Source organism: Chelonia mydas, chromosome 13, assembly GCF_015237465.2.
Source record: "Chelonia mydas isolate rCheMyd1 chromosome 13, rCheMyd1.pri.v2, whole genome shotgun sequence".
In the NCBI taxonomy this organism is placed as follows: Eukaryota; Metazoa; Chordata; order Testudines; family Cheloniidae; genus Chelonia; species Chelonia mydas.
The window spans coordinates 39,349,038-39,377,019 of NC_051253.2; the positions used below are offsets into that span (position 1 = coordinate 39,349,038).

A 27,982-nucleotide genomic window follows, 5' to 3' on the forward strand; every position below is an offset into this window, starting at 1 on the left:
ACTCGCTACTTGCGGGCGGGGGTTGTTTTGCAGAATCTGATTTGTTACACTTTCCCCAGCAATATCTGTGGTCACTTCACAGATGCAATTAGAGTCAAGGTTTATCTGTCTGTGGGTCCGTCTATCGACCCCACATCACACAAACATCGAAGTCCCTGGGCCTATGGTGGTTACTTTCCTGGTTTCGCCTTTAAACCTGCTTCATCTTTTTTTCTGAATTGGGTTGTCTTACAAGTCTGCCAAAACATCCAACTTTCTCACATTTAAGGAGCAGCCAATCCCTGTAGGGTGTCGTAAGGAAGGAGAGATTGGTAGTACCTTATTTTAACAGACGAGGCTATTTTACATGGTTTGCCTACAGGATTTAGTTGCTAATATACCAGGGTGCCGGGGGACATTATAAAAATGATGATGGATGGATGGATAGATAGATGGGTATATATGGAGAAGGATGGACGGGTATGTATGGGGACGGATGCATAGATAGATGGGTATGTATGGGGCAGGATGGATGGGTATATATGGGGCAGGATGGATGGGTATATATTGAGAAGGATGGCTAGATAGATGGGTATGTATGGGGCGGATGGATAGATAGATGGGTATGTATGGGGCAGGATGGATGGGTATATATGGGGAAGGATGAATAGATAACTGGGTAGAATAAACCAATGAAGGTTCCATGTGACAGGGAAACTCCCAGCGTCCCCCAAAATACATTGACGTCAATATGAGTCTGTCCTTTGCCTTAAGCTGTTTCTGGCGCAGGCCCTAGATTCGGATTTCCCAAGGAGCCTGGGGGAGTTAGGCGCCCAAATACCGCTGAACTTCGTCTGTCTCTCGACTTCTTTGGAACCCACCCCGCTTAAATGTTCTCTTCCTCCTTTCTGGCTTCTTAGTTTGCCCTTCTCCTCTCTCTTGTCTCCCTCCCCACGGACACACACTAGCACCCAGCCCTGGAGTAGGGGATTTATTGTACGGGGGCCGCCCCTGGCTGTCCCACTGTGTCTCTCCGAGCACAGTAATACACCGCTGCGTCTGCCAGCCGCACCCTGCGCAGGGCGAAGGTGCTGTTTTCTTTATCCTTGGAGATGTGCAAAGTTCCCTCTGGGTCGGGGCTGTGAGCGGTTTCCCTGAATCCAGTCACTATAAATTCGGGTCCTCGGTTTGGAAACTGCCGGTACCAGGCTATATTATCACTGCTGGCTGAGGGGTGAGAGCAGGTGAGGTTCAGTTCAGCTCCCTCCAAAGCTTCTGCTGAGACCGGCTGCCGGATCTCGGCTCTGCCTGGGGCACCTGGGAAAGAAAACCAGACAGGGAATTAAGTTCGTGGGTATTAAATGTCTAAGGAACATTAGGGGTAAATTGCCTCTCCCCGAACCCCATCCTTCCTGGGACTGCCATGCCTGTTTAAAACAGCTAGGACGAGGGAATGCAGCAGGGGAGAGAGCGGGACAGGGGTGTATCGGGTTAGGTGGATGGATATTGGAAACACGAGATCTTACTCAAAACAAGAAGCAGCACAACCGGTGATCCCCAGATTTTTCCCATCCTCCGAAAACTCTGGGTGTCTCTGCTCTTCTGCAAGGATCAGCCCCTTGTCTCTCTCTCCAGCCCCGAAGACATTCACGGGGACAGAAGCTCGGTCCTTTTTTCCTACAGCTGCAAACCCAAGGGAGAGAAACGCATGCAGTGATGATGATGCTGGATGTTGGGATGGGTCACTCCTGGTGCCAATCACATAAACCTCTCTCTCAGTGTCTCTGCTTGGCAACTGTCCTGTGTCTGCCAGGAGGCGGGCTCAGAGGGATGACATGGGAGCTAGACGGCATGAAAAAGCCCAGGAGTGAAATAGACCCATGGGTCAGCGTGTCTACACGGATCGCTCCTGCTTGGACTGCAGCGCCCTCGACCGGGAAACTGTAGAAGTGTTCAACACAAAACCTCTCTCTCTCTCTCTCTCTCCCTCTCTCTCTCTCTCTCTCTCTCTCACACACACACACACACACACGCACACACATATACACACACTCTTTCCCAAGAGAGTTCGTCTCTGCAGCATACACGGATGATTTGCAAAAAGCGGGTGTTGTCAGGTACTCCCAGTGAAGTACTAATTTACCCTGAATTCCCGCTAAATTGTGGGAGATTATTAGAGCAGAATGGGATTGATTAATTAATTAATTAGGCATTTCATTGGAGGGTTTTCCGGTAATATCTGTGGGCCCCGAAGCAAGAAAAAGACAGTGTTGTACTGTCTAGTTATCGATCTTTCAAGATATTGTCCTTGCAGCTGCAGAAAGATCAGGTTTTGGAGTTTGTTTGTGCCATGGTTTAACCTTTTACTGTGCTTCAGATTTCTCTCCGAAGAGGGTTTTCTTAGACCTTTACCAAAGTATCAGATCTTACCAGTCGCCTACGTGCACAGACGACTAGTGATGCGGTACTTTGGAAAACTTCTAAGAGAGTCCCTTTCGGAGAGAATGAAGAAGAACGATAAAGGAAAGGATAAAGCCCTGGAAGTAAATAAACCCTTTCAAGACACCTGTAAGCAAGATAGATAGATAGATAGATAGATAGATAGATAGATAGATAGATAGATAGATAGATAGATAGATAGATAGATAGATAGATGCAGTGTATGGGGATAGATAGAAGGGGTGTATGGGGATGGATAGATGGAGGTGCTATATGGGGGTAAACAGATATTATTGATCTATGTCACCATCCTTGTCTTCGCAAAAAGAAAAGGAGTACTTGTGGCACCTTAGAGACTAACCAATTTATTTGAGCATGAGCTTTCGTGAGCTACAGCTCACTTCATCGGATGCATACTGTGGAAATTGCAGAAGACATTATATACACAGACACCATGAAACAATACCTCCTCCCACCCCACTCTCCTGCTGGTAATAGCTTATCTAAAGTGATCATCAAGTTGGGCCATTTCCAGCACAAATCCAGGTTTTCTCACCCTCCGCCCCCCCACACACAAACTCACTCTCCTGCTGGTAATAGCCCATCCAAAGTGACCACTCTCTTCACAATGTGTATGATAATCAAGGTGGGCCATTTCCTGCACAAATCCAGGTTCTCTTGTGAAGAGAGTGGTCACTTTGGATGGGCTATTACCAGCAGGAGAGTGAGTTTGTGGCGGGGGGGGGGGGGGGCGGAGGGTGAGAAAACCTGGATTTGTGCTGGAAATGGCCCAACTTGATGATCACTTTAGATGAGCTATTACCAGCAGGAGAGTGGGGTGGGAGGAGGTATTGTTTCATGGTCTCTGTGTATATAATGTCTTCTGCAGTTTCCACAGTATGCATCCGATGAAGTGAGCTGTAGCTCACGAAAGCTCATGCTCAAATAAATTGGTTAGTCTCTAAGATGCCACGAGTACTCCTTTTCTTTTTGCGAATACAGACTAACACAGCTGTTACTCTGAAACCCGTCCTTGTCTTGTATCTGTGGGATGGCCACACAGGTTACTGGAAAAGACGATTTGCACACCGATTGGCTAGTAAAGCAGAATGTGATTTAATAATTTCCCACCACGTGGCGCGAATTCGGAATGAACTGGTAAGATTTCACTGCACAAAGAACTCCTGCCTTGTGCAAGTGGCCAATGAATTCTGCAGAGGCGGACTCCTTTGGGGAATGTTAACAGAGACAGTTTTCTGGTTTCACCTGCTGGGAGCTCGGGCCGTCTCCCGCCAGGAGCCGCTGCAGTACAAGCAAAAATGGTCCCTACACAGACATAATGACATCCCTTGGTCTCTGCTGCTTCGCCTGGCTTTTCATGAAGTCGGGTTCTCCTGCCCCCGCCTCCTGCCAGACGCAGTGCACAGAGAGACAGGCTGGGGCCGGTGGGGGGGGGGGTTATGCTGTTACCGGACCCCTCCAAGTCACTCGCACCTCCAGCTCCAGCAGAAGCGTCACTGCCTGTTATTTAGCCCTCACCACTCCGGGTAAGCAAGCTCCGGATAACACTGCAGCTGGTAGCTATAGGAAAAGGGCATTTCCAGGGGGGCAAGGCAGAGACACCAGGGGCTGACGCTGGGGAGGAGCAGAGACACCGAGATTCCCCTGTCACCATGGCACCAATGCTGGTCTCAGCGGTTGGGCAGATTTTTGTTCCCAGTAAGATTACACATTTTCCAGTCTCTCTCCCTCCCCCCTTCTGCATTCTCCCTTCTTAGCTCTTTTAAGCACACCTGGCAGTCACAAGGAAAGGGTGGGGGTTGGCGACAGGAAGTTAACCCATTAATAAAACCCTTAGAAGCTTCACGGCCCACTAAATTAATTCTCTGCTGCCTTGTTTCTCCTTGGCGCCCGGGGCAGAGCCGAGATCCGGCAGTGGGTTTTCTCAGAAGCCTTGGAGGGAGCCGAACTGAACCTCCCCTGCTCTCTCGGTTCCGTCACCACTGAAGCTCTAGTTTGGCACCGGCAGCTCCCGAACCGAGGGCCCCAGTTTATAGTCTCCGGATACCAGGGAATCGTTAACAGCAGCGACCCGCAGAGGGAATCCAGCACCTTCCAGCACCTTCGCCCTGCGCAGGGCGCGGCTGGTAGACGAAGCGGTGGATTCCTGCGCTCTGGGAGACACAGTGTGAGAGCCAGGGGCTGGTCCCGGACAAGAAGCTTCCCTCTCTGGAGCTGTGTGTGAGAGTGTGTGTGGTGGGAGGGGAATGTGGGTGTGTTTCCAAGGCTGGGGGGTGGGAAGCAAGACGGAAAAAAGAAATCAATAAAACAATTAGGGCCAAATCTATAAAGGTCTCTGTGCGCCTAATTAAACAGTTCGGCTCACAGAGACGTTTTTGTAAATTTCGCCCTAAAGGTTTTATTTCTCTCATTTTGTTCCCCCGGTCGCCCCTCTCCCCGGCATCTACTGAAGCCTACCCCACCTTCTGCTCGCACCACCCAAACACACCCACACCGGGGAGTGAGATATTTATTGAAGGGGCGCAGCCCCTGGCTGTCCAGAGCACGGAAATACACCGCAGCGCCTCCCAGCCTCACTCGGCGCCGGGCCAGGGTGCTGGACACTCTCTGTCGGCGGAGATGTGCGGGGCTCCCGCCGGCTCGGGGGTCTTAGTGGTTTCCTTGTATCCGCTAACTACAAACTCGGGTCCCGGGTTCGGGAGCTGCCGGTACCAGACTGTGCTGTCACTCGCCTTGATGGCGGGGTGGGAACAGGTGAGATTCAGCTCGGCTCCAGCCAAAGCTTGTGTGGAGCCCGGTTGCTGGATCTCGGCCCTGCCCGTGGCCACTAGGAGCGAAAGCCAGGAAGAGAATTGATTCAGTGGGCGTGAAACTTCCGGCGGACCCTAGGAGTAAATCGCCTTTCGCCAGCCCCCATCCAGTGACTGCCCCGGGAGTTTCGAAGGGCGGGGGGAGAATGCAGGGGGAAAGGAGAGAGAGGTGCGGCTGGACTGAAAGAGAGGACAAGCGGACGGAGTGTATGATAGAGAGGGTGCGTATCTGGTGAGATGCAGGGTGGGGTAGAGGAGGGGGGTGTCAGGGTGAGATGCAGGGTGGGGTAGAGGAGGGGGGTGTCAGGGTGAGATCGAGGGTGGGGTAAAGGAGGGGGGTGTCAGGGTGAGATGCAGGGTGGGGTAGAGGAGGGGGGTGTCAGGGTGAGATCGAGGGTGGGGTCGAGGAGGGGGGTGTCAGGGTGAGATGCAGGGTGGGGTCGAGGAGGGGGGTGTCAGGGTGAGTTCGAGGGTGGGGTAGAGGGGGTGCCATGGTGAAGTGGAGAGGGTGGGGTAGAGGAGACAGGGTATGTCGCGGCTGGATGAAGGGGGCGTGGGGTAGAAGATGGGGTGACACGTTCAGATGGGGGGGTGGGGTAGAGGGAGGCGTAACATGCTGAGATGGAGGCAGAGATGGGGACATCGAATTTTATTCACTGAAAACAACCACCAGCAGCAACGTCTCTAACCCCGGGCTCGCAGCCACCATCCTGCCAGCCGTGTGGCCGAGGTGTCGAAAGCCACGCGGGCCTGCGGAAGCAGCTACAGCTCTGTGTGTGGGGGGCGCTGCCCTTCTGCTCTGCCTCCAGCCCCCGGGAAAGTCAGAGAGAGAATATCCGGCCTTTCCTTTCAGCGCGCGGCAATCCAGACAGCGTGGGGGACTGCAAACCACAGGCCACGACCCCCGGCTCCTCCCTTTCTCCCCCTCGCCCTGGGCTTGGTCACCGCCAGCAGGGACACAGGTTAACTCCCGCCTCCGCGGTGCAGCCCGGCCGAACAAGGACATCGCCCCCCCGTTTACTTCCAGCGCGCGCCAGACGGTGGGGAGCTGTTCACGCGGAATGAGATTTGCTGGTGACTCGGCCGATAAACCAGCTCCCCCAGCAACCTTAGTGCCGATGTTGCTGCCTGCCTCCTCTGTGGAGCGTGTGTGTGTGTTTGTTTGACAGACTGTATCGGTGTAATGGTAATTTTGTTTCATGCTATTCCGTATAATGTCTAAAAAAGGTGAAGCTCTGGATTGGATCAAGCCGGTGAAGCCCAGAGCTAGCCGGTGACCAGAGAGATCTGATCCAAGTTCTGTGGTTGCGCCATTCCTCCCTTCCCCTCCCAGACCCTGGTGCCTGCCTTCCCGCTGCTCCGCACAGACCCTGTCTGGTTTTTGCTCAGCTCCCTGCCGGTCCCTGTCACTGTGTCGCTCGCGGCGCAGTAATAGGTCGCGGAGTCGCTCACTTCGCTGGCCGGTTTCCACAGATGGAAGGATTTGTGCTTTTTCTCGTGGGTGGCATCGAACGCTTTTCTGATTCCTTCAGCCGAGTCCTCCCTTCCCGGGTCCCTCAGGAGGAGCCGGGGGGGCTGGCTGCGGAACTGCGCGTACCAGAAGACGGCATACGCTGCGGCATCATCATAGCTACAATTGAGCCTCAAACCTTCTCCCTCGGACACGGTCATGGGGCCTTGCGTCTGCATCACCGACACTCCACTGGCCCCTTCTGGAGGGGAAAAAATAAATCCTCGTTGGCGTGAAGGATGTGACAGCTGAGATTTTTTCAAAGCCACCAGAGGGATTCTGGCGCATCGTGCGTAGATTCAAGTCAGGCGAATTTTAAAAATTTCAGACGCTCACTGAATGTAGGGGATTTAGGACCGTAAAAGGAGAGAGAGAGGGAAGGAAAGATTGAGCGAGAGATATGCTGCCATGGGAAGGAAGACTGGATGGATGGCTGGATAGCGGAAAGAGAGAGGTGTGGATAGACAGAAAAAAGAGTGAGATTATTTTAACTGGCAATTTTGTATATTTAGAGGACAAGCGATCAGGGGGAGAAACATTCAGAAATAGGAAATCCGACTCACTGAATACTAAAGTCATCGCAACCAGGGAGAACTGGATTGTTAACATCCTCTCGGGGTCTCTGGTCCTCCTCTGCCGGGAGCTTCCTCGCTCCTCTCTGACCAGCCCCACTAGTTGTCCGCTTTCTCCTTTTCTTGCAGCTGCAAACCAACGCTGGCTCTCCTGAGGGCCGGAGATTTAAAAGCAGGGAAGCCGTGCTTCCGCGGGAGCCGGGGTGGTGAGCGCCTCCCGCTGCCAATTTACCCCCTCCCCCCTTTCTGCTTGGTCGTAGCTGCCTTCAGGATTTCCTCGCCGCCTCTGCGAGGAGGCAGGTGGCCTCACGAATGAAGAGCCAGGGGGGTGGAATAGCTCCGTGTGTCACCATGTCTCTACAGGGGACATTCCTGCTGGTTCCGCAGTGCCCTCTGCCGGGCAACTCGGTGAACTGCTGAGAGGGATAGAGGGGAGCTGAAAAATTGCATTCCTGTAATTACAGGTTTCAGAGGAGCAGCCGTGTTAGTCTGTATCCGCAAAAAGAACAGGAGGACTTGTGGCACCTTAGAGACTAACCAATTTATTTGAGCATAAGCTTTCGTGAGCTACAGCCCACTTCATCGGATGCATGTAGCTCACGAAAGCTTATGCTCAAATAAATCTGTTAGTCTCTAAGGTGCCACAAGTCCTCCTTTTCTTATTACTGTAATTATTTCAGAAGATCTTTTCCAAGAGTTTCTTTGTGGTTGCTATAAAATGGGCTAATATAATTCATTGGGAATTATGTTTTTTTAAAATTCAATTTCTTAAGCAATAGGCATTTATCCTCCTATAACATGTCTTTTAAAAAGAATTCTATCTCTGTATTTTAGGGGTTTATCTTGTTTCTGCTCACCAGCGTAGTATGGGAATGTCTTCCACACGTTATTGATAGCAGCAGCAAAGTCCTTAGCGGGCTTCAGGGAGTCTCTGGCTTTTGCCATGTTAAGTGTGAACGTTCTGCTTGGAGGGTTAGAGTTTTTGATTGTATTAATTTACTTTCTGTTGGTTTCGTATTCATTTGTTGTAGGGAAGTTGATAATGATTAATAATAATATAATAGCAGAAGAATAATTTTGGTTGGGTGGGTGGTGGGGCTGGATAGAAGAGGGTCACTCTGTGTTATTCTTAAAGGCCCTTTTTGAGAGCCATAAACAGAATAAAGGGGTGAAACTGGCCCCTCACTCACATCAGTGTACTAGCTCCAGAGTCACTCATGCAGTCCCAGAGCTACTCTGGAATTACATCACTGAAGGTGGAACTACACTCTTGGAGATTTGGGGTTCAAGTTGCAAAAGTGCCTTCATGACTTAAAGGATTAAAGTACCATTTTCCAAAGAGACTTTGGACCAAATTTTTAAAGATGCCATTGTTAACTGTGTGAAACCTTGTTAGGCCCTGAGTAAAAACCTTGTTCAAATTGATGTGTGAAACTGTCCTTCACTTAAGGTAGTTGTAAGAAATGTTTACAGGGGATCACACCTAAAACAAAGTCTAATAGAATCTACCCAAGTTGGGAGTGGGGTTCCAATGAGTATTGGACTTTTCAGCTTGGAAAAGAGATGACTAAGGGGGATATGATAGAGGTCTATAAAATCATGACTGGTGTACAGAAAGTAGATGAGGAAGTGCTATTTACTCCTTCTCAAAACACAAGAACTGAAATTAGTAGGCAGCAGGTTTAAAACAAACAAAAGGAAGTCTTTCTTCACACAATGCACAGTCAACCCATGGAACTCTTTGCCAGAGGATGTTGTGAAGGCCAAGACTATAATAGGGTTAAAAAAAAACTAGATAAGTTCATGGAGGATAGGTCCATCAATGTCTATTAGCCAGGATGGGCAGGGATGGTGTCCCTAGCCTCTGTTTGCCGGAAGCTGGGAATGGGCGACAGGGAATTGATCACTTGATGATCACCTGTTCTGTTCATTCCCTCTGGGGCACCTGGCATTGCCCACTGTCAGAAGACAGGATACTGGGCTAGATGGACCTTTGGTCTGACCTAGTCTGGCCATTCTTATGTTCTTACCAAGCCTGCAAATCCTGCACCTTGGCAGGGGGTTAGACTAGAAGGCCCCTGCTAACCCTGTGAGACTAATTTCTCCTCCCAACAGGTACATCCACAGGGCCCCAGACTTTGACCAGATGCTCTGGTCAAAACAGTATTTGGGAACCTCAAGACTCAGATGTGGATGCCTCATGGGATTTCCAAATGCAGCTAGCCCCTAACTTCCAGGGAAGCCAATGGGAGCTGGGGGCTTTTCAAAATCCTTCTAGGCACCTGCTGGTTCTCTGGGCACCTAAGTACCTCTGCAAATCTAGCTCCAGGTGCCTCTCTGTATCTTTAGGTCCCTAAATACCTTTGCAAATCTCACCCTTCATAGAATCATAAAATTGTGGGACTGGAAGGGACCTCAAGAGGTCATCTAGTCCAGTGCCCTCCACTCATGGCAAGACTAGCATTATCTAGACCATCCCTGACAGGTGTTTGTCTAACCTGCTCTCAAAAATCTCCAATGATGCAGATTCCACAACCTCCCTGGGAAATTTATTCCAGTGCTTAACCACCCTGACAGCTAGGAAGTTTTTCCTAATGTCCAACCTAAACCTCCCTTGCTGCAATTTAAGCCCATTGCTCCTTGTCCTAGCCTCAGAGGTTAAGGAGAACAATTTTTCTCCCTCCTCCTTGTAACAACCTTTTAGGTACTTGAAAACCATTATCATGTCCCCTCTCAGCCTTCTCTTTTTCAAACTAAACAGCACCCCCCCCCCTTTTTTTTCAAACTTCTCTCATAGGTCATATTTTCTAGACCTTTAATCACTTTTTGTTGCTCTTCTCTAGATATTTCATTGGAAGACAATAGCAATTAGAGTTCTAAGTGTCTGAGACTTTGGATACAGTCATGAACTTCTCCATGGTGTTTTTAAAAGCTGAGAATTTCAAAAGAGCCTAAGGGAGTTGGGCACTTATTTCTCCCTGGGGTTCCCTGGGTCGATTCTCCAGCCCCTTTGAGGATCCCAGGCTGTAAATGGATTGTCTGTGTGAGCTCCCTGCCCAGGACTCCCAGGGATTCTCTACACTTCCAAGTTTTGTTGATAAAACTAATGTTGACATGAAAAAATCAACAAAAGCAAAGGCACCAAAGCGTGTCTACATTTGCTCCCTCTGTCGACAGATCATGTCCACATTCGGGGCACCATTGTCAACAGCATGAGCAACGCACTGTGCGTATGAATCCCACAGCGCCTGGTGACACCATCTGCCCCTAGGTGTTGTGGGAAGGCAGACATGGAGAATGGCACATCCTGGGATGTGCAAAATGTCCCATCATGCACTGCTTTCTGTCCCAGCCCTCCAAGGGTTTCCGGCTTCCTTTCGCACCATTTATCCAACTGTCAGTCTTTCTAGTGCGGGCCAGCATCTGCAGTGAGAGAGGGTGGATCCCGCGCTTCTCTCCTATGCGCTGTCAGCTGCCATAAGGACACTGCGCATGGCAGCACAGTTACTCGTTAAGTTAATGACAGAGGACAGCTCGCAGGCACCCGAGTGTGATATGGACAGCAGCAACTTATCAGTGCTTTTGGCATTCACAGAGCAGCTGCATACGGTAGACTGTCGCTTTTTGGGCTAGGGAAACAAGCACTGATGGGTGGGATTACACTGTCATGCAGGTGTGGGATGAAAACCAGCGGGTACAGAACTTTAGGATGCATAAAGCACCTTCCTGGAGCTCTGTGCTGAGCTGTCCCCCGACCTGCGGTGCAAGGACACCAGACTGAGAGCTGCCCTGTCCGTAGAGAAGCGTGTTGCAATCGCTGTGTGGAAGCTGGCGAATTCAAACCGCTACCGGTCAGTTGCAAATCAATTTGGAGTGGGAAAGTCCACTGTTGGGGCTGTATTACTTCAAGTCTACAGGGCAATAAATCCCATCCTGCTGTGGAGGACCGTGACTCTGGGAAATGTGCATGAAATAGTGGATGGCTTTGCAGAGATGGGTTTCCTAACTGTGGCGGGCCGATTGATGGTACATACATTCCAATTTTAGCCCCAGACCACCTTGCCTCAGAGTACATCAATAGGAAGGGATACTTCTCCATCACCTTGGGCGTTTCACAGACATCAGTGAAGGCTGGTCTGGAAAGGTGCATGATGCACGCATCTTCAGGAACAGTAGTCTGTACAGAAAGCTGCAGGCGGGGACTTTCTTTCCAGACCACAAGATCACAGTGGGGGATGTGGAAATGCCCATCGTAATCTTGGGAGTCCCACCTTACCCCTTACAGCCCTGGCTCATGAAACCTTACACAGGGCACCTGGACAGCAGCAAGGAGCATTTTAACAACAGTGCTGCATGGTAGTCGAATGTGCCTTTGGCTGTTTCAAAGCTCGCTGGAGGTGTCTCAATGGCAGGCTAGACCTTACTGAGGATAATATTCCCGTGGTCATAGCCGTGGACTGCACTTTGCATAATCTGTGTGAGTCTAAGGGTGAAAGGTTTGCTCGGGTGTGGAGCACTGAGGCAGAGCGCTTGGCTGCACAGTTTGAACAGCCAGATGCTAGGGCTGTCGGAGGAGCCCAGAGGGCTGCTATTAGCATCAGAGAGGCTCTGAGGACCCACTTTGACAATGAAGGGCACTAACACAGGTCTGCTTTGGAGTTGCTTCCCTGGTGCATCCATGTACAGTTTTGGGGCCCAAGATCCATGCAACAAAATGCTTTAGAAGCCTGCTCCCGAGAGTGGATGGATTGCTATCGGCTTTTGTAGAACACAGAATAAAAACGCTGTACTATTAAATATCTTAGCCTTTATTTATTGTTAAAAAGGGTAAAACCTCCCAAGTGTGTGTAGCTCCAGCGATCATGGTCCAAGCTGTGCGAGGGGGTGGAGCGATGGGGAAACCCAGGAGGGCTGTGGAGTGAAAAGGAACGTGGGGGGGAAGGGGGGGTTGGCAAAGACTTGTGCATGTGCACATGCTACAGTGGAGGTCGACCACAGACCTGCTCAGTCTGCAGCTGGATCAAAGACTTGAGCATCCCGGCCTGACCCTCCATCACTTGTATCATCTGCTCTGTTGCTTGCCTAGCAAACGCTGCATTCTCTTTTCTGTCCTGACTGTCGGCTTCCCAGCACTCTTTGCGTTCCCTAGTCTGTCTCTCATCATGCTGAAGCACCTCTATGAACTTGTCTTCTTTGCTGCATCTCAGATTCTTCCTGATCTTCCGAAGCCGGTCGGCAGGGCTGGGTGGTGTGTTCCTCAAGGACTCAGCTGCTGTGGACAATGCGCAGATGAGGGACTGTTACATTCCAGCGAACGACTGAAACAATCCATTGCAACTGACATACTACACTGATTATGGTGAGAGATTGTGCCACACACTCTCAAAGAAACTGAGGAACCACCTGATCAACCTCCTCTACAGCAAGCAGGAGAAGATCAAGAATGAGCTCTCCAAACTGGAGACTCTCATACAAAACCAGCCTTCCACACAAACGTCCACGTGGCTGGACTTTACAAAATCTAGACAAACCATTTACAATGCACACTTTACTTCTCTACACAGGAAAAAGGGCAGTAAACGATCTAAACTCCTACATGCCACAAGGGGCTACAACTGTGGTACCTTTAATTCACCCAACAATATTGTTAATCTATCCAACCACACACTTAGCCCAACAGAAGAGTCTGTCCTATCTCGGGGACTCCCTTTTTGCACCACCACCACCACGCACATGATACAGTTCTGATGCGATCTGAAAGCCTACTTTCTCCATCTCCAACTCAAGGAATATTTTCAACACACCACTGAACAGCGCACTGACCCACAGGAACCCTCCTACCAACACCACAAGAAGAAAAATTCTGCGTGGATTCCTCCTGATGGTTGAAATGACAGACTGGACTTCTACAGAGGTTTTTAAGGTCAGGCTTGACAAAGCCCTGGCTGGGATGATTTAGTTGGGGATTAATCCTGCTTTGAGCAGGGGGTTGGACTAGATGACCTCCTGAGGTCCCTTCCAACCCTGATATTCTATGATTCTATGATACATAGAGTGCTTCTGCTGATGTGCACAGGCTGAAATTGTGAACAAACAGGTTCACTTGTCCCATAACCTCAGCCGTGCAGAACACAATGCCATCCACAGCCTCAGAAAGAACTTTGACATTAAAATCAAAGGGACTGACAAAGGAGGTGCTGTAGTAATCATGAACAGGTCGGATTATGAACAAGAGGCTGCCAGGCAACTTTCCAACACCACATTCTACAGGCCACTATCCTCCGATCCTATTGAAGTGGGGCCTTTGGGAAAGGGGTGGAGTGGGGGCAGGGCTGTGGTGGAGCAGGGGCTGGAGCAGCATGCAGCTGCATAGGGCACCAGGAAATTTGGTCCCCCAAATTTCCTGGTGCCCTACACAGCTGCGTACTTTGCATATGGGTAGGGATGGCGCAGCAAAGAAGACATGTTCAGAGAGGTGCAGCAGCATGATGAGAGACAGACCAGGGAATGCAAATAGTGCTGGGAAGCCAAAAGTCAGGTGTCAGGGTTCCCGCCCCACTCTGAACTCTGGGGTACAGATGTGGGGACCCGTATGAAGGACACCCTAAATTTATATTCCATCAGCTTAGGTTAAAAACTTCCCCAAGGCACAAATTCCTTTCCTTGGATGGTTTTGCTGCCACCACCAAGTGATTTAAACAAACATTCAGGGAGGGGCCACTCGGAGCCCTATTCCCCCCCCCAAAAAAACTATCCCTCAAACCCTTTCACGCGCTTTCCTGGGGAGACCTGAGAATAATATACCAACCGATAGGTTAACAAAGTGAGCACAGACCAAATTCCTGGGTTTTAGGACACTAAAAATCAATCAGGTTCTTAAAAGAAGAACTGTATTATAAAGAAAAAAGTAAAAGCATCACACCTGCAAAATCAGGATGCAAGGTAAGTTTACAGGGTAATAAAAGATTTAAAACACAAAGGACTCCCCTCTGGACTTAACTTTACAGTTACAAAAAACAGGAATAAAACTCCCTCTTAGCACAGGGAAAATTCACAAGCTAAAACAAAAGATAATCTAAAGCATTTCCTTGCTATTACTTACAATTTCTGTAATTTTATATGTATCTTCTCAGTAGGAGCTGGACTACTTGCTTGGTCTCTCTCTTTGTCTCAAGGGGGAACACACAGAGAGCACAAACAAAAACCTTCCATGCCCCCCTCCCCCAGATTTGAAAGTATCTTCTTTCCTCATTGGTCCTTCTGGTCAGGTGCCAACTAGGTTATTTGAGCTTCTTAACCACTTACAGGTGAAGGAGGGATTTTATGCTACCCTTAGCTGTATGTTTATGACATCAGGACAGAAAAGAGAACACAGCGTTTGCTAGGGAAGCAACTCAGCAAATGATACAAGTGATGGAGGGTCAGGCTGGGATGCTCAAGTCTTTGATCCAGCTGCAGACTGAGCAGGTCTGTGGTCGACCTCCACTGTAGCATGTGCACATGCACAAGTCTTTGCCAACCCCCCCTTCCCCCCCACGTTCCTTTTCACTCCACAGCCCTCCTGGGTTTCCCCATCGCTCCACCCCCTCGCACAGCTTGGACCATGATCGCTGGAGCTACACACACTTGGGAGGTTTTACCCTTTTTAACAATAAATAAAGGCTAAGATATTTAATAGTACAGTGTTTTTATTCTGTGTTCTACAAAAGCCGACAGCAATCCATCCACTCTCGGGAGCAGGCTTCTAAAGCATTTTGTTGCATGGATCTTGGGCCCCAAAACTGTACATGGATGCACCAGGGAAGCAACTCCAAAGCAGACCTGTGTTAGTGCCCCTCATTGTCAAAGTGGGTCCTCAGAGCCTCTCTGATGCTAATAGCAGCCCTCTGGGCTCCTCCGACAGCCCTAGCATCTGGCTGTTCAAACTGTGCAGCCAAGCGCTCTGCCTCAGTGCTCCACACCCAAGCAAACCTTTCACCCTTAGACTCACACAGATTATGCAAAGTGCAGTCCACGGCTATGACCACGGAAATATAATCCTCGGTAAAGTCTAGCTTGCCATTGAGAAACCTCCAGCGAGCTTTGAAACAGCCAAAGGCACATTCGACTACCATGCAACACTGTTGTTAAAATGCTCCTTGCTGCTGTCCAGGTGCCCTGTGTAAGGTTTCATGAGCCAGGGCTGTAAGGGGTAAGGTGGGACTCCCAGGATTACAATGAGCATTTCCACATCCCCCACTGTGATCTTGTGGTCTGGAAAGAAAGTCCCTGCCTGCAGCTTTCTGTACAGACCAAAGTTCCTGAAGATGCGTGCATCAGGCACCTTTCCAGACCAGCCTTCACTGATGTCTGTGAAACGCCCAAGGTGATCCACAAGCACCTGCAACACCATGGAGAAGTATCCCTTCCTATTGATGTACTCTGAGGCAAGGTGGTCTGGGGCTAAAATTGGAATGTATGTGCCATCAATCGGCCCCCCACAGTTAGGGAAACCCATCTCTGCAAAGTCATCCACTATTTCATGCACATTTCCCAGAATCACGGTCATCCATAGCAGGATATGATTTATTGCCCTGTAGACTTGAAGTAATACAGCCCCAACAGTGGACTTTCCCACTCCAAATTGATTTGCAACTGACCGGTAGCGGTTTGAATTCGCCAGCTTCCACACGGCTATTGCAACACGCTTCTCTACGGACAGGGCAGCTCTCAGCCTGGTGTCCTTGCGCCGCAGGTCGGGGGACAGCTCAGCACAGAGCTCCAGGAAGGTGCTTTATGCATCCTAAAGTTCTGTACCCGCTGGTCTTCATCCCACACCTGCATGACAGTGTAATCCCACCCATCAGTGCTTGTTTCCCTAGCCCAAAAAGTGACAGTCTACCGTATGCAGCTGCTCTGTGAATGCCAAAAGCACTGATAAGTTGCTGCCGTCCATATCACACTCGGGTGCCTGCGAGTTGTCCTCTGTCATTAACTTAATGAGTAACTGTGCTGCCATGCGCAGTGTCCTTATGGCAGCTGACAGCGCATAGGAGAGAAGCGCGGGATCCATCCTCTCTCACTGCAGATGCTGGCCCGCACTAGAAAGACTGGCCGCTGGAAAAATGGTGCGAAAGGAAGCCGGAAACCCTTGGAGGGCTGGGACAGAAAGCAGTGCATGATGGGACATTTTGCACATCCCAGGATGTGCCATTCTCCATGTCTGCCTTCCCACAACACCTAGGGGCAGATGGTGTCACCAGGCGCTGTGGGATTCATACGCACAGTGCGTTGCTCAGACTGCTGACAATGGTGCCCCGAATGTGGACATGATCTGTCGACAGAGGGAGGAAATCTAGACACGCTTTGGTGCCTTTGCTTTTGTCGATTTTTTCATGATGACATCGACAAAACTTGGTAGTGTAGAGAAGCCGTCGCAGGGGTGGAAGTTTATTGTCACCAAAATTGAGTGTTTTTTTCCGACAAAGTCCCGTTGCAGGGCAGTGTGTACGCTCTCGCTATTTTGCTGCCAAAAGGCAGTTTTGTTGACAAAACTTGGCAGTGTAGACAAGCCCGCAAACTCGGGGAGGTTTTTGTTCAGCTCGCCCTGCATTTCCTCTCGCTGTGCCTCTCACGGCGCAGTAATGCACCCCCGAGTCCTCCACCGCCACCTTGGTGATGCGCAGCGGGGCGGACCGGCCGGAGGGTCAATGGACAGTTCAAACCGCTCCGACGTCTCCGCGGAGTTGTAGCCAGAGACCACAGCTCGAGTGGCAGCTCCGGGGCGCTGACAGTACCAAATAATTCTCTCGTAGCCAGCGACACTGTGGTTACAGGGGAGGTCAGCCCTGCCCCCCGCCAGGAAAAGCAGCGCAGCAGGCTGAGAAACCTTCCAGTCCACCGCTCCGCCTGGGAATAAAATAAAACCACAGCATGAAAAATCCCCCAGACACAGACAGGGAAACTGGCAGCAGCAGAAGCAGCAGCGTGAAGTGTCGCCGAGAAGGACACCTGGACACAGGTGAAAATTGATAAATTAAGGGGGGAATAATGCCCAGAAATGCCACGTGGGAATCTGACTCACTGGAAACAAGGAGCAGCGCAGTCATGGAGACCAGGGTTTTAAGCATCCTCTCAATGAAGATTCGGTGTCTCTGCGCTTCTGCAAGAGGAGCAGCTCCGTTTTCTCTCCACTCAGGCGCCCCCAGCCCCCAGCAATGTTAAAAGAAATTAATTAAGCTCTTCTCGCAGAGGGAAGCCGGCCTCTGTCTTCTGAGGGCTGAAGGAATCTGGGAACGCTGCTTCCGCTCCGAATTAAATTGTGACTTTTTGTGTCAAGCACCAAACCTCTCTGTGCTTGGTTGGTAGCTGCCTTTGCGCTGAGCTGCTAAAAAGTCTCGCAGGGTCCGGGACTGGAGGGGTTGGGGTGAGGCTTAACGGAGGAAGTGGAGAGAAAAAACTGGATTTATAGACCAACCAGAAAGTGGTCTCAGTTCTGGAGAGCCCCCTCCCGTGTTCTTGTCTGAACTGCACAGGGATACGGGGGAGCAGAAAACTTTGTTCTGGCTTTCATGGGCGGCGGGGGGGGGGGGGGGTTAGTTTTGTTTGTTTCTTGTTGCTAATGAAACGTGGATGACCTTATAGCTTTGAAGCCAGAGATATTTTGCATTCGGCTCCCTTAAGGGAAGGTGGTTTCCCTCTGATTATGTTTAGAAATGAACTTTCCTTGAGAAAGTATCCCGTGGGAAAAAAAGAAAAGAAAATGAATTCGTGTCTCGGATTTCTTGTAATCTAGTCACCACAATGAACACATGTGGAGTGACTCCGGATTTACGCTGATCTTCACACAGCTGTCCCAGGATCTGAAGGCCTGGGTTCCAGTCCCCTGGTCCTCACGATATGGCCCCGTTGATTCCACTAGGGCTGTTTTCATTTATAACAGGTCAGGATCTGTCACTTTGGCTGCCATGGAATTACGCTGCTTTAAACCACCTGGGGAACTGCCCCCGCATCTCCTCCCCTAAGCTGCCTGTCAGAGACTGAGGGTTTTTGCCCTGATCCCAGCTCTGCCTGTGTCACTGTGCTCTCACCGCGCAGAGGTAGCTGCCTGAGTCCCCCAGCTGGGAGCCGGTGATGTGCAGAGAGCTGCGTTTCCCACTTTCCAGGCGCTCGCCTATGAACCGCCCCACAGTGACATTGTCATTAGAGCTCGCGGTCAGCAGGTGGGTCGGCCCTTGCCCAGGCAGCTGCTGGTACCACTGGAAGGCTTGGTAAGCGCTGTTGAAAGAGCAGGACAGTGTGGAGATCTCCCCTTCCCCTGCAACCAGCCACTCGGGGCTCTGAACCACTTGGGCTTCACAGAGGGAGACTGCAGGGAAACAAAATAATAGCAGGTAAAATAAAGAATATGAGAGTGTTACATTGTCTGTTTATCTATGGATCTAACTATCTAGCCTTCCCTCTGCAGCCTCCATCCATCATTCTATTGTTCCATGCCCAATATCTATTTCTACATGTCTATATATCAATACAGATAGATATAGATCTTTCCATCTACATCTCTATATTTCTCTCTGTTCTCGTCCCGAATCTTAAAAAGCAGGACAAGAAATGCTAACAAATAACTCCAACGCAATATTACTATTCAAATAGATCAGATGCTGAATTATGGCCCATTGGCAGACCCCTCTCTCCTGACTTGTGCAGTAGCTCTTTAGATAGATCGATAGATAGATGGATAGATAGATAGATAGAGGCGGTATATGGGGATGGATGGGTAGATAGATCGATAGATAGATCCCTACTGACAGAGCCATGAAGAAAGGCTAAGAGATCTTGTCCCTCACTGACTTCCAAGATTCTGCATCTTTGTGCCCTTTAGAACGAGAAAATATTTGTTTCACTCACACAGAAAAACAAAGGTGAGGAGAAGGCTCCACAGAGCAGCTCCACTCTCTGAGGCCATGGTGAGCTCCGTTTCTTCTCTCCCTTGCAGATGCAGATACCGAAGCAGAATCAATCCAAGGAGGGTCTGAAGGAGACCAGTGGAAACGAGAATTTTCTGTCCTTTCAGGTTTCAGCCTTCTCAAGGGGAAGGATTCTCCGCCTATAGAGGCTGCTGTTTCATTGTGTGCCCCGGGGAGGAACAGCAGCTCTGTGAACTGGGCTGGGCTGGGTACATTGAGGACAGCCCGGACCTCAGGCTGTGGGAATTAACCAGGGTCTGCAGGGGAGGAGGGTGCGCCCTCTAGCGCCATCTGCTGTCCGGTTAGAGAAAGGCGGGGGAGAAATTCTTTGATACAGGGGAATTCCAGCTTTTATCATGGAAATGATACGGAACCAGGCACAGCTGCACCATCCATTTTCTCCTGTGGATCTTGGTCGATTTACATCAGCTGGGGGCATGGCTCCATTGACGCCAATAGACGACTGCCAAGTTAGGAAAGCTGAGATCTAACCCCTTGAAAACACAGACAATTGGTAAGTAAGAGCCCCTGGGAAGCAAGTCTATGGGGAGAAACAGAGCAGGAGAGTTTGCAGTTTTTTAGAGAGATATTAATAGGGGTACAAAAGCAAACTATCCCAACCAATAGGAAACTTAGGAATTGTGGTAAGAGGCCACCTTGGCTTAATCAGGAGGTCTTCAATGACCTGAAAGTCAAAAAAAAAAAAAAAAAGTCAGGCAAAAAGCAGAAACTAGATTAAATTACAAAGGACAAATACTTTTAAAAACGCACAAGCATGTAGGGACTAAATTAGAAAGGCCAAGGCACAAAATGAGATTAAACTAGTTAGGATTATAAAGGATATCAAGGCAGTATTTGACAAATAAATAAGAACAGAGAGGAAGACCAAGGACAGGATAGACTCATTACTCGCTAAGGATGGAAAGAGTATAACAGAAAATGCTGCAATGGCTGAATTGTTCAATGCCCTTTTTGTTTCAGTTTCCACCCCCCACCCCCACCCCCCCAAAAAAGTTAAGTAATCAGGCAGCTAACATAGTGAACATCAGTGTAAATGGGGCAGGATCTGATCTAAAACAGGAAAAGAACAAATTAAGAATTACTTAGACAAGTTAAGTGTCTTCAAGATAGCAGGGCCTAATGAAATACAGCCTAGAATACTTAAGGAACTGGCTGAATCCATTAGCAATTTATCTTTGATAACTTAGGGAGGACAGGACAGATACCAGAGAACTGGAGAAGGGCAAATATAGTACCTAGTTATAAAAAGGGCAATATGGAAAACGAGGGGAATTATAAACCAGTAGGCTTAATTTCAGTATCTGGAAAGATAATGGAGCAAATAATCAGTCAATCTATTTGTAACCTCCGAGATGAAAATAAGGTAATAAATAACAGTCAACATGGATTTTCCAAGAAAAAATCATGTCAAACCAAGGTAGTAACCTTCTTTGACAGAATAACAAGTTTTGTGGATGGGGGGAAGCTGTAGATGGGATATTTCTCAACATTAGTAAGACTTTTGATACAATCTCACATAACTTTGTCATAAACAAACTAAAGAAATATCACCTAGACCAGGGCTTCTCAAACTTGGTCCATGGCTTGTTCAGGGTAAGCCCCTGGCACGCTGCAAGATGCTTTGTTTACCTGAGCATCTGCAGGTACGGCAGCTCGCAGCTCCCAGTGGCTGCGGTGCACCGTTCCTGGCCAATGGGAGCTGCAGGAAGCGGCGCGGTCCAGGCCACCACTTCCTGCACCTCCCATTGGCTGGAAACAGTGAGCCATGGTCACTGGGAGCTGCAAGCTGCCATACCTGCAGATGCTCAGCTAAACAAAGCATCTTGCAGCGTGTCAGGGGCTTACCCTTAACAAGCCATGGACCAGGTTTGAGAAGCCCTGGTCTCGATAATTCTTACTCCTTCTTCAGTGCATGGGATTGGACTCTACGACTGATCAGTGTCCCTTCCAGTTCTACATTTCTATGATTCTGTGATCGACTTCCATGGAGTTATGTTGCTTTGCAACATCTGGGAATATGTCCCTGCATCTCCTCCCCTAAGCTGTCTCTCAAAGACTGAGGGTTTTTGCCCTGAGCCCAGCTCTGCCTGTGTCACTGTGCATCCACCGCGCAGAGGTAGCTGCTTGAGTCCCCCAGCTGGGAGTGGGTGATGTGCAGAGAGCTGCGTTTCCCATTTTCCAGGCGCTCGCCTATGAACCACAGTGACATTGTCATTAGAGCTCGCCGTCAACAGGTGGGTCGGCCCTTGCCCAGGCAGCTGCTGGTACCAGTAGAAGGTTTGGTAAGCGCTGGTGAAAGAGCAGGACATGGTGGTGACCTCCCCTTCCCCAATAACCAGCTACTCGGGGCTCTGAACCACCTGGGCTTCACAGCAGGAGACTGGAGGGAAACAAATGGGTGCAGTAGCTCTGAGAGAGAGAGAGAGAGAGAGAGAGAGAGATATCTTCATTTCTCTATCTAAGAGATTTTAACTCTCACTGACATCTAAGAATCTGCATCCTTTTGCCCTTTAGAACAAGGAAATATTTGTTTCACTCACAGAGAAAAACAAAGGTGAGGAGAAGGCCCCACAGAGTAGCTCCACTCTCTGAGGCCATGGTGAGCTCTGTTCTTCTCTCCCTTGCAGACGCAGATACTGAAGCAGAGTCAATCCGAGAAAGGTCTGCAGGAGACCAGTGGAAATGAGAATTTTCTGTCCCTTCCGGTTACAGCCTCTCAAGGGGAAGGATGGCAATGATACAGAGCCATACACCTCTTCAACATGCATTTACTCCAATGGACCTACCCCGATTTAAAGCAGCTGGGGATATGGCTCCATTGACTCCAATGGACCACTGCCAATTCAAAAGAGCTGAGGATCTGTCCCCTTGAAAGCTCAGAGAGTTGGTAGGTAAGATCCCCTGGGAAGCAAATCTATGGGGGGGAAAGAGTTCAGGAGAGTTGGCAGGTTTTAGAGAGATATTATGAAGGGCACAAGAGCAAACTATCCCAAGGTATGGGAAGGTTAGGAAGTATGGTAAAAGGCCACCTTGGCTCAACCAGGAGGTTTTCAATGACCTGAAACTCAAAAAAAAAAAGAAAGAAAAAGAAAAGAAAAAGAAAGAAACAGGCAAACAGTAGAAACGAGAGCAAATATTAAAAAACAGCAGCACAAGCATGTCGGGAACAAATTAGAAAAGCCAAGGCACAAAATGAGATTAAACTAGTGAGGGTCATAAAGGATAACAAAGTATTTTACAAATATACAAGAAGCATGAGGAAGACCAAGAACAGGGTTGGCCCACTACTCAATAAGGATGGAAAGACAATAACAGAAAATGCAGCAATGGCTGAATTGTTAAATGCCTATTTTGTTTCCGTTTTCACCAAAAAAAGTTAAGTGATTGGGCAGCTAACATAGTGGACGTCAGTAAATGGGGGATAGGAACTGAGGCTAAAACAGGAAAAGAAAAAATTAAGAATTACTTAGACAAGTTAGATGTCTTCAAGTCGGCAGGACCTGATGAAATACATCCTAGTAACTGGATGAAGAGGTCTCTGAGCATCAGTAATTATCTTTGAGAACTTATGGAGGACGGGGGAGACACCAGAGGACTGGAGAAGGACAAATGTAGTGCCTGTCTTTAAAAAGGGGAATATGGACAACCCTGAGAATTATAAACCAGTCAGCTTAATTTCAGGGTCTGCAAAGATAATGTAGCAAAAAATGATCAAACAATCTATTTGTAATCTCCTAGAAGAAAATAAGGTAATAAATAACAGCCAGCATGGATTTGTCAAGAACAAATCATGTCAAACCAAGGTGGTTCCCTCTTTAACAAGTATCATGGATAGGGGAGAAGTAGTAGATGGGATATGTCTCAACTTTAGTAAGACTTTTGCTACTGTCTCACCTGACTTTCTCATAAACAAATTAGAGAAATGTCACCCAGACAAACCTTATATAAGATGGGTGCACAAATACTAAATATTAGTCAGCAACATAATATGGTTGCCAAAAAAATGAACATCATTCTGGAATATGTTAGCTGGAGCGCTTTAAGCAAGAGAATGCATCTGAGGAAGTGGGTATTCACCCATGAAAGCTTATACTCCAATAAGTCTGTTAGTCTATAAGGTGCCACAGGACTCTTTCCCGCTTAAGCAAGAGAAGTAATTCTTCCACTCCACTCAGCACTGATAAGGCCTCCAATGGAGTATTGTGACCAGTTCTGAGCACCACACTTCAGGAAAAGTGTGGACAAAGCCTAGGGGGCAGCCACAAAAATTATGAAAGGTCTAGAAAACATGATCTGTGCGGGAAAAGAGAAAAAACTGTGTGTGTTTCATCTGGAGAAGAGAAGGAGGGGAGACATGATAACAGCCTTCAAATAGGTAAAAGGTTATTTTAAAGAACAAGATGATAAATTGTTCTTCTTAACCACTGAGGACAGGACAAGAAGTAATGAGCTTAAATTGCAGCAAGGAAGATTTAGGTTAGACGTTAGGAAAAGCTTCCTGTCAGGGTGGATAAGCACTGGAACAAATTGCCTAGGAAGGTTGTGGAATCTCCATCATTGGAGGTTTTTAAGACAAACACCTGTCGGGGTGGTCTAAATAATATTCACTCCTGCTTCAGTGCAGGGGACTGGACTCTACGACTGATCAGTGTCCCTTGCAGTTCTACATTTCTATGATTCTGTGATCGACTTCCATGGAGTTATGTTGCTTTGCAACATCTGGGAATATGTCTCTGCATCTCCTCCCCTAAGCTGTCTCTCAAAGACTGAGGGTTTTTGCCCTGAGCCCAGCTCTGCCTGTGTCACTGTGCATCCACCGCACAGAGGTAGCTGCCTGAGTCCCCCAGCTGGGAGTCGGTGCTGTGCAGAGAGCTGCGTTTCCCACTTTCCAGGCGCTCGCCTATGAACCGCCCCACAGTGACATTGTCATTAGAGCTCGCGGTCAGCAGGTGGGTCGGCCCTTGCCCAGGCAGCTGCTGGTACCAGTAGAAGGTTTGGTAAGCGCTGGTGAAAGAGCAGGACATGGTGGAGACCTTCCCTTCCCCAGTAACCAGCCACTCGGGGCTCTGAACCACTTGGGCTTCGCAGCAGGAGACTGGAGGGAAAAGAAATAATAGCAGGTAAAATAAAGAATATGAGAGTGTTACACTGACTCTTTATCTATGGATCTATCTATCCAGCCTTCCCTCTGCAGACTCCATCCATCACTCTATTGTTCTATCCCCAGTACCTATATCTACTTGTCTATACAGTTAGATATAGATCTTGCCATCAGCATCTATTTATTCTTCTCTGTACACTCCCTGAATCTTAAAAAAGCAGGACAAGGAATGATAACAAAGAACTCCAAAGCAATATTACTGTTCAAATAGATCAGAGGCTGCGATATGTCCCATTGGCAGGCCCCTCTCCCCTGATGGGTGCAGTAGCTCATAGTTAGATAGAGTAATGGAGAGCTATCTATCTAACTATTTACCTATCCATCTATAAGATCTTGCCCCTCACTGACTTTTAAGAGTTTGCATCTTTTTACCCTTTAGAACGAGAAAATATTTGTTTCACTCACAGAGAAAAGCAAAGATGAGGAGAAGGCTCCACAGAGCAGTTCCACTCCCTGAGGCCATGGTGAGCTCCCTTTCTTCTCTCCCTTGCAGAGGAATATACCGAGGCAGAGTCAATCCGTGGAAGGTCTGCAGGAGACCAGTGGAAATGAGAATTCTCCCTCCCCTCAGGTTTCAACCTTCTCAAGGGGAAGGATTCTCCGCCTACAGAGGCTGCTGTTTCATTGTGTGCCCCGGGGAGGAACAGCAGCTCTGTGAACTGGGCTGGGCTGGGTACATTGAGGACAGCCCGGACCTCAGGCTGTGGGAATTAACCAGGGTCTGCAGGGGAGGAGGGTGAGCCTTCCAGCGCCATCTGCTGCCCTGGGACAGAGAGGGGATGGGAAGAAGTTCTTTGCTTCAGAGGAATCCCAGCTGAAGGATCACGAGAATGATACAGAAGCAAACACAGTTTCATTCCCCATTTTCTACACTGATTTACACCTGCTGGGGATATGGCTACATTGGCTCCAATGGACCACTGCCAATTTACAAGAGCTGAGGATCTGTCCCTTAAAAACTCAGAGAATTGGTAAGTAAGATCCCCTGGTAAGCAAGTCTATAGGGAAAAAGAGAGCAGGAGAGTTGGCAGTTTTTCTAGAGGGATATTATTATGGCCACAAGAGCAAACTATCCCAATGTATAGGAAAGTTAGGAAGTATGGCCAGGAATCGTGGCCAATGGGAGCTGCGGGGGTGGAGGCTGCATGCCAGGGCAGCAGCATGGGCCACGCAGAGCCACTTGTTCCCCTCCACACACACAACAAAGGGGAGCTGCCCCAGGTAAGTGACCCTCAATCCAACCCCCTAACCCAACCCTGAGCCCTCTCCCACACCCTAATTCCCTCCCAGACGCCACACCCCAACCCTGAACCCCTACCCTGAGCCCAAGCCCTGAGCCTGCTCCAGCACCCTAAATCCCTTCTAGATGGTAGACCCCCACAACAAAACCCTGAGCCCCCTCCAAACCCTAACTTTTGCCTAGAACCCAGACTCCAACCCTGAGCCCCCTCTCGCACCCTAACTCCCTCCCAGACCCCGCACTCCCACCCCAACCTCCTGCCCTGAGCCCCCTTCCACACTCCAAACCCCTTGGCCCCAGCCTGGAGCCACCTCCTGCATCCCTAAGGCCTCATCCCCAGCCCCACCCTAGAGCCTGCACCCCCAGTTGGATCCCTCACCCCTCCCACACCCACCCTCCTGTCTCAGTCTTCTCCCACATACTGAACCCCTCATTTTTGGCCCTACCCTGGAGCCGAGGGGCCCGACAAAATCTAATAGCCCCAGGACCCCAGAAGAGTTAATCCAGCCCTCGAAGGAGTACTGCAGAAAAGGATCTAGGGGTTGTAGTGGATCACAAACTAAATATTAGTCAGCATTGTAATATTGTTGCAAAAAAAGTGAACATCATTCTGTGACTCAAGTATTGCGACCAGTTTAGGGCACCAGACTTCAGGAAAAATGTGGATAAAGCCCAGGGGGCAGAAACAAAAATTATTAAAGGTCTAGAACACATGATCTATGAGGGAAAAGAGGAAAAAACTACATGTTTCATCTGGAGAAGAGAAGGAAGGGAGACATGATAACAGTCTTCAAGTAGGTAAAAGGTTGTTTTAAAGAAGAAGGTGATAAATTGTTCTCCTTAACCGCTGAGGACAGGACAAGAAGTAATGAGCTTAAATTGCAGCAAGGGAGATTTAGTTTAGACGTTAGGAAAAGCCCCCTGTCAGGGTGGTTAAGCACTGGAATAAATTGCCTATGGAAGCTGTGGAATCTCCATCACTGGGGATTTTTAAGACCAGGTTGGACAAACACCTGTCAGGGACGGTCTAGATAATACTTACTCCTGCTTCAGTGCAGAAGCCTGACCTATATAACCTATCAGTGTCCCTTCCAGTTCTAATGTCTATGATTCTGTGATTGACTTCCATGGAGTAATGCTGCTTTACACCGTCTGAGGATCTGTCCCTGCACTTCCTGCCCTAAGCTGTCTCTCAGAAGATGAGAGTTTTTGCCCTGAGCCCAGCTCTGCCGGTGTCACTGTGCTCTCACTGCACAGAGGTAGCTGCCTGAGTCCCCCGGCTGGGAGTCGGTGATGTGCAGAGGGCTGCGTTTCCATCTTCCAGGGGCTGCCCCACGAACCGCTGCTCGGTAGCGTTCTCCTGAGGGCTCACGGCCAGCAGGCAGGTCAGGCCTCGCCCAGGGAGCTGCTGGTACCAGCGGAAGGTTTGGTACTTGGTGGTGAACGCGCAGGACAGGGTGACAATCTCCCCTTCCCAAGTAACCAGCGACTGGGGTCTCTGATCCACTTGGGCTTCGCAGCAGGAGACTGGAGAGAAACAAAATACCAGTTAAAATATAGGTGAGAGTGTTTTACTTTGTCTGTCTACCTATCTGACCATTCTTCCCTATGTGCTATCTCCCTATCCTTCCCTCTGAAGCACCTTTCCGTCCATCCTTGGACCCATGCACCCTTTCTCTCTCCACCTAGAATCTTCCCCAGTCTGAAAAGAGGCAAGAAATGCTAACAAAGAAAACAGGGACAAGATGACTCTGTAAACAGATCAGACACGGAGTGTGTCCCATTGGCAGCCCCCTTTCCCATATATAGGTGGTGTAACTCTGAATCAAACAGAGCAGGGAACTGAATCAAATACGTCTCCAGTCACTTCTGCCTCAATGTCCGACAAGCGAAGCAGCTGCCTTGGAGGAGCCCAGAGTGTTCTGAGCAGAAACTTACAGTGCAAAGGAAGAAAGACCCAGGGGATTTGCAGCCTCATGATTCCCAGAGGGGTGAGGTGAATTTCTGGCACCGGTAGCAGCCGGGCACTGAGGTGCAATGGTGCCTGGCTCATCTCGGCCTGATGTTTTGTTGTGCTCAGACACAGCATGTGACACCCCCCAGCCTAGGGTCCTGTAACTGCCGCCGCTTGCTCCTGCACAAGCTCAGCTGCCTTCTCGGAGCCGTACACCCCCAGCGTAGACAAAGGCACCCAGCAAGAGGGGCTTCCTTGGGAATATCTCAACAGCACCCGCTGCGATGAGGCAGGAGGGGCCAGTGGCTAGAACGTTAGCCAAGGCCTGGG

At 49.3% G+C, this 27,982-nt stretch overlaps 3 gene segments (V, D, J or C); all 3 read right to left on the reverse strand.

The window, feature by feature from the left end:
* Positions 1-301: 301 nt before the first annotated feature.
* LOC122462789 lies at positions 302-1,876 on the reverse strand. The segment is given in 2 exon segments: positions 302-1,296; positions 1,506-1,876. Coding segments are annotated over 2 exon segments (372 nt in total).
* A 4,639-nt stretch (positions 1,877-6,515) lies between these two features.
* LOC119563594 lies at positions 6,516-7,730 on the reverse strand. The segment is given in 2 exon segments: positions 6,516-6,961; positions 7,323-7,730. Coding segments are annotated over 2 exon segments (492 nt in total).
* An 8,948-nt stretch (positions 7,731-16,678) lies between these two features.
* LOC102943686 lies at positions 16,679-27,676 on the reverse strand. The segment is given in 4 exon segments: positions 16,679-17,219; positions 18,381-18,393; positions 24,109-24,392; positions 27,637-27,676. Coding segments are annotated over 4 exon segments (615 nt in total).
* Between the last annotated feature and the right edge of the window lie 306 nt (positions 27,677-27,982).